Source organism: Panicum virgatum, chromosome 3K (assembly GCF_016808335.1).
Source record: "Panicum virgatum strain AP13 chromosome 3K, P.virgatum_v5, whole genome shotgun sequence".
Classification (NCBI taxonomy): domain Eukaryota; kingdom Viridiplantae; phylum Streptophyta; class Magnoliopsida; order Poales; family Poaceae; genus Panicum; species Panicum virgatum.
The window spans coordinates 14,333,572-14,339,901 of NC_053138.1; the positions used below are offsets into that span (position 1 = coordinate 14,333,572).

The 6,330-nt window shown below is 55.2% G+C and overlaps 1 protein-coding gene across 1 annotated transcript; it reads right to left on the reverse strand.

Annotated features, from left to right (window-relative positions):
- Nucleotides 1-4,966: 4,966 nt before the first annotated feature.
- Nucleotides 4,967-6,092, reverse strand: LOC120700624. Its single transcript, XM_039984873.1, has 2 exons — nt 5,712-6,092; nt 4,967-5,584 (listed from the first exon to the last, which is right to left on the reverse strand). The coding sequence occupies exons 1-2, from the start codon at nt 6,090-6,092 to the stop codon at nt 4,967-4,969; spliced, it is 999 nt and encodes a 332-aa protein (XP_039840807.1).
- Nucleotides 6,093-6,330: the final 238 nt, after the last annotated feature.

A 6,330-nucleotide genomic window follows, 5' to 3' on the forward strand; every position in this document is an offset into this window, starting at 1 on the left:
GAGGACTAGGAGCCAGGCTCACGGTAAGGTAACGCCACCCCAGCACCGTCCCCTTCGCTTTCACGGTTGGTCTCTGCCTTTCCCTCGATCGCCGTCCGCGATCCGGTGTGACGCGCACGCTCGCGGCGCAGCGGTGGGTTCTGGACCGTCCGAAATGTCCAGTCGTCGCCTAGCCTTGACATGAGAGTGAGATGGATATTTTAGAACCGTTCGTTCTCGAAGAAGTTCCAAAAACCGTCTCAAACGAGTGATGGTTCTTTGTCCAATTCTGCAGTTCCTGCTTGAATTTTGGGTCATGGTGCCGCTTCTTGTATCAGATCAAGACTTTTGATATTGTGAAATTTGTACGCGACACTGGGGAAGTGTGGCTTTATGTGCACCACACAGTGAAATCAGATATTATCTCCAACACATTGTAAAATTATGATTTTGTCTGCAACCCATCACGACGAGTATAATAAATATTTTTTGTTGGACGAAGGTGTAGAAGACTATTTTATCCTCAAACCCACTTATCATCTTATTCCTTCCTCCTCCTGTCGGTCGCTGTGACGTCCAGCAGGTCACTCCGTTGAATTTCTAGTCTTCTAGATAGGAAGAACCAACAAATGTCTTAATACCCCCTTTCTGGTTTTCTCTAATAGTAATTTCTACCGAATATATATAAATTCTAGAATGTGCAAACTAGTCACAGGATTATGTGAGTGGGATTAGTCTTCCATCCACACGAGAATGTCAAATACTTGACCATATATTTGATCCAACAAGGTGTGGTTCCTATTTCCCTATACTCCGATCTCGGCGTGTCACCAAACTATTTTTTGTAAGAATTTCTTTGAATGCCCCAGTCCCTAGTAGAATGATTGAGGGCAGGCGGCACAGCGATTCTCTCCTCGCCAAGTGCAATTTGGCCGCGTCCATTTCTCCCGTGTCAGTAACCGGAGTGAGCATAGCACAGTAGCGTGGGGCACACATCAGCGCGGCACTGACGGTCGAAATCGCGCGCGGCACGGCGACACAGGCCTTGTTCGGGCTGTGCTATAATTCTAGCACGCACATATTTCAAAAAAAAGAATCTCATATGCATGAAGCACTAAATGAAATTTATTTGCAAAATCTTTTTAAGGATGTGTGTAAATTTTCGCGACGAATCTAATGACGGTAATTAATTGATAATTAGCTATAGTGACTAGCGCGTGCCGCCTGCCGGTCACTAGCGCGGGGTTCTTAAATTAGTTTTGTAAACTGATTTTATTTGACACTATAATTAGTGATCAAAATTTATTACTATACTAGTGCTACAATTTTTTCCAAACCAAGACCACAGTGTACGACCTACTCTTGCCCGCCGCGGCGAGGCCGGGCCCCGTGGCCGTGGGCCTCCCTGCCGCCTGCCGAGCGCCGAGGATCCATGACACGCGCGGGCCCTCGTGGCGGCCGGCGAGTCGCGGGCGGTCCCACCGCTTTGTCCGGACGTGGCGTGGTGGGCCAGCTTCTTCCCCGGCCCGCCGCCGCAGCAGGGGATAACTCGCCCAGAGAGCCTGGCAGCCTGCCCCCGTGCTCCGCTCCGCGCGGTCCGCTCTCCGCCCGCGGCAGACTTTTCTATCTCTCGGAAAAGGGAATCTGGCGGAGTAAAAAATGAAGGAAAGGGAGGCCTCCGTTCCCCCGGATCCAGGGAGTAAGGCCCTGTAAATTTTTTTCGTGAGAATCTTGCTAATTTAAAGTACTAAATGAAGTCTATTTACAAAATTTTTTGCACAGATGGGTTGTAAATCGTGAGACGAATCTAATGATGCTAATTAATCCATGATTAATTAATAATTAACGGATAGTTACTGTAGCATTACTGTTGTAAATCATGAATTAAGTATGCTCGTCTCGCGATTTACAGCCCAACCATGCAAAAAATTTTGTAGATAGACTTCATTTAGTACTTCAAATTAGCAAGATTCATTCGCAAAATTTTACGTTTACGGCTTTTTTTGCGTTTACGGGGTGGGAACTAAACAGACCTAAATTTGCACGTGTCAAGATCGATCAACGTCCGAGCCTTGGATCCTCGATAATCTACTGGACTCCAGCTAGTAGTAAGAAGCAAATTGGGTCTTTATGAACACGATAGGAGACATCTCGAGCACCATCATGCGGTGGCATTCAGAGATATTGGGACAGAATTGAAACTGAAACTGAACTTTACAGAGCAAGGTCATGGATGGCTTCAGGGATGGAATTATATGGATCATGGATGGGGTTTGGCAACAATTTTAAATTTTCCTCGGGCATCATTATTACAGGATACTACATGCTCGCGTGGCAGTTTGGCACTCAAGCGGTACAGACTACAGAGTATTGTGTGGTCGAAGAGGAAGAAAAGGATCTCGTAATCGTACACGAATCCATCAGCCCAACGTAGTTCTTGAGCCGTGTCGACGGATAGTACTGTCAACCGCGTCCAGATTCCGAGCGATCTTCTCCACTCCCGCGCCGGCACGAAGCTACCTAACCGACCCAGAGCCATCGCCCTCCGCACGCCGTGACTCACACAAGAATACACAAGTCGGCCGCAGCGTTCGTGACAACGAGAGCTCGCGGCGATGGCGACCGTGCGCATGCGTACGTACGGGTCCTGGACCTGACCTCCGCTCTCCGAGCGCCCCCCGCACGGCCGCACCGCAGCCATCCAGATCAGTCGCGCCGCACATGGCCTTCTGCCCCGCTCCATCCCCATCCGTCCCCGAAAGGGAGAGGAGAAATCAATGCCAAACTACGGCGCGCCCAGCCAGCCTCTCTCTGCCGGTGGTGTCCCGTCCCATGATCAGGTCGGCTTCCCCCATCTCACCGTCACCGTCGGCGTCATCTGCGCTGCTGGGGGCGGCAGTGTCAGTGTGGGTGTGCGGGCCCGCGACGTCGCCGTGTGCCTCCTGCCCGCCGCGGAGGAAATTCCACCGGAGGCACGGTTGGACGTGTCGCGGCGGACAAGAACTACGCCCCGCCGATCAGGGGCCGACCGACCGATGCGTGTGATCTCTCGGCCGAGAAGCTGCGAGAGCCACATGTTTGGGTGGCGCCCTACGCCCACGTGGTGTGGCGTGTGGGCTCGGCCTCCTCGTCGGCCATCCGTCAGGCGCCGCGAGCCTGACCGTCCGCGGTCACAGCTCGCGCTGTTGTTTCCGTTTACCTTAACCACACCCCACCTCGCCGTCGCGGCTCGAGACTTCGAGTCCAACTCGACTAGAGGGCAGAGAGCAACGGCGTGCCCAAGGCAAGGAAGAAGTCTACATGACCCCCCACCAATTATCAATGTCGGAGCACTTAACTCCCCAACTATAAAACCGGATATCTAACACCCCGAACTATCAAATACCGGACACTTAACCCCCTGGGGCGGTTTTGCTAAGCGGTTTCGCCACGCTGGACGCTGACGTGGCCTCCTGACGCGTGGGGCCCACTTGTAAGCGACACATGGAGCCTTTCTTCTTCCTCTGTTCTTCTCCCGTCGCCGCCGCCCGCGCACGCCATCCTAGCCTTGGGCGGGGGAGGGCCTCGCCGCGGCGGGGCGCGAAGCAGGGGCCGCGGGCAGCGTGCCTCGCCGCGAGCGCATCGCCCCTCCTCTGCTCCTCGCCGCGAGGGAGCGGAGGGCGAGGAGCAGAGGAGGGGCGATGCGCTCGTGGCGAGGCACGCCCGCCCGCGGCCCCTGCTTCGCGCCCCACCGCGGCGAGGCCCTCCCCCGCCATGGCCGGCGGCGACGGGAGAAGAACAGAGGAAGAAGAAAGGCTCCATGTGTTGCTTACAAGTGGGCCCCATGCGTCAGGAGGCCACGTCAGCGTCCAGCGTGGCGAAACCGCTTAGCAAAACCGCCCCAGGGGGTTAAGTGTCCGGTATTTGATAGTTCGGGGTGTTAGATATCCGGTTTTGTAGTTGGGGGGTTAAGTGCTCCGAAGTTGATAGTTGGGAGTTATCTAGACTCCCCCAAGGCAGCATGGCTACAGGTGGCACTGTACCCTACAGCCTACTACAGGTTAGCATTGCCGTGTTCAATTTCATTTCTCCTTTCCGGTTACTACTAGCTTATTCGTTGCTGTTAATCTCCGTGCAAGAGCCAGTTAGCCACGCACGAAAGGGAATGTGTCTCGTAGTCGTAGGCCTATGGTTCAGCTACTCCACTGGCCTCAAAGCAACAGAGGATCTGCAGTTGTTGAGGAGGCGTGCAAAACATCAGGGGCAAACACCAAGCTGAGGTCTCAAAGCGATCAGATTGGCCGCTTGCCCCAACTCTGCCGTAGGCCGTAGCGCAACGGGAGTCAGTCAGAAAACAGCAGCAGCTCGAGTCACTCGTGGAGGCATGGCCTCGTGCCAGAATCCTTGGCCTGCGTGCAGGAGATCCTCGGCCGCGCACGTAGAGCCTGGTTCAAGGCGTCACATCGACGAGAATGAGGACGTCGCTTCCCTTCTCCTCCGACATACTAGACCAGGAGCCCATCTTAATTTACTGATCAGATGCTGTCTGAGCTCTGAAGTTTCCACGCGTCCATATTGATATTGACCCGGCACACTGTTCAGTCGCTTGAGGTGATTTGGTTTGGGCCTTACTGCTGGCCTCTGCGTTGATGCTCCTTCCTGAACCTGAAGGGCTGTGTGTTTTTGTTCCAGTTCCAAGCTACAGCTGAAAGAAAGAATCCAAATAAGGCCCATTGGAGATATTGAACCGGCAAATCTTAAGACTAATGAGCTCACTAAAAATGATCAGCTATCGACATGCATGTCGCTTAAAAGAAATAGGATGCATTAATGAGGTATAAAAACGTGGAACATATGGCTTGATCCCTGATGGGTAGATGCATCGAACAAACAGATTCTGGACAACACATCAGCAAACAAAACGGGTATCGACACAATCTTGTGGAGTCATTGGCAACGGAACAGACTAAGATGAGCGCAACAGATTTCCCGACTATTACAAGTGTTCTCACAGCAACAGCCTGGTGTGCCCAGCGTACCCGTACACGTTCCTGCGCCTAGTGTTACCGTTCCATTCGGCCTTCACCTCCAGCAAGTAGGAGCCATGGCAGAAAATACGGCGATCATCCAGGTGCCCAAGGGTTCCCTCGAAGCACGCAGCTTCACGCCCACCACCATCCTCGACATGAACACGGATCACCAGTCTCTCGTTCACCGGGACAGCCACCAGCCGGCGAGACAGCGCCACGGATCCACCGGCTCCGAGCTCCGTCGATGTCCCCAGCACCCCGCTGTCGTGGAGGACGATCCCGTTCCCGTTCCCGCTGGTCCGGGCAACCACCCTGCCGGCGAAACCGGACGCCCCGTGCAGGACTCTGGCCGTGAGCGTGGCTATGACGGCGAACGGCACGGGCGTGTACGCCAGGCGCACCGTGCTGCGCCAGCTCTCCAGGAGCTTGGTCACGAGCTCGCCGTCGCTGACGCAGGCGTTGTGCTCGATCACGCCCCTGCTGAGCACCGCCGCCTCGCCGGAGCCGGCGTCGATCGTCCACAGATCGATCTCGAAGAACATGCTGCACGTCACGGCGAACCCTCGGGATGGGTCTGCCAGGGCTAGCGTGTCCTCCTGCACACGGCCGGGTTGGCAAAAAAAAAAAAAAGAATGTGAATTCGACAGTAACCAAAGCCGCAGCCAACAGTCGAAAGGGAGAGAGGAGATCAGGGAGATGTGTGTATACAAACCGGCGAGGGACTTGGGGATCATCCCTGCCGCGCCTGAACAGGTAGACGCACTTGTAGTCGACCTGGTCCCTCGCGAGCACGGTGCCGAACACTCGGACAGGGTACCCGACATCGGACTCGCACACCGTCAGGGAGACTACGTTGACGGATTGCTCCAGCAGCGTGTACTCGGACGGGGCTAGCTCGAGGAACGGCGGCCCGGGCCCGGCGCTGGACTCCCTGTCGAAGTCGAAGTAGGCCAGGTTGTAGCCGTAGATGTAGAAGCGGGTCAGGACGGGGCAACCCTGCGCGGGGTCGAGCTCGGTGATCTGGTGCAACCGGACGATGTGGAGAGCTTGCGCCACGCGTTCCTCCCACGAGAGGGTAGGCGCCCTGCGTCGCCGTCGGCCCATGGATGATCGGAGAAGGGGAACGGAGAGGTAGTAGGCGTCCGGCGGCTTGCGTGGCTGCGTCGTCGAAGCGAGCCGCTGGCCTGCCGTTGTTCCGCCGGCGGCGGCTCAGGCCCGGCCTGGGGTTATAAAGAGGCCGCCATTAAGGGGGCACAGCAAAAGCCGCGGTCGTTTCAGAAAAGGAATAAGCCTCGAAGCGGCCCATGTGGCCATGTAAACCACCAGAAAGTGTAATGAGATT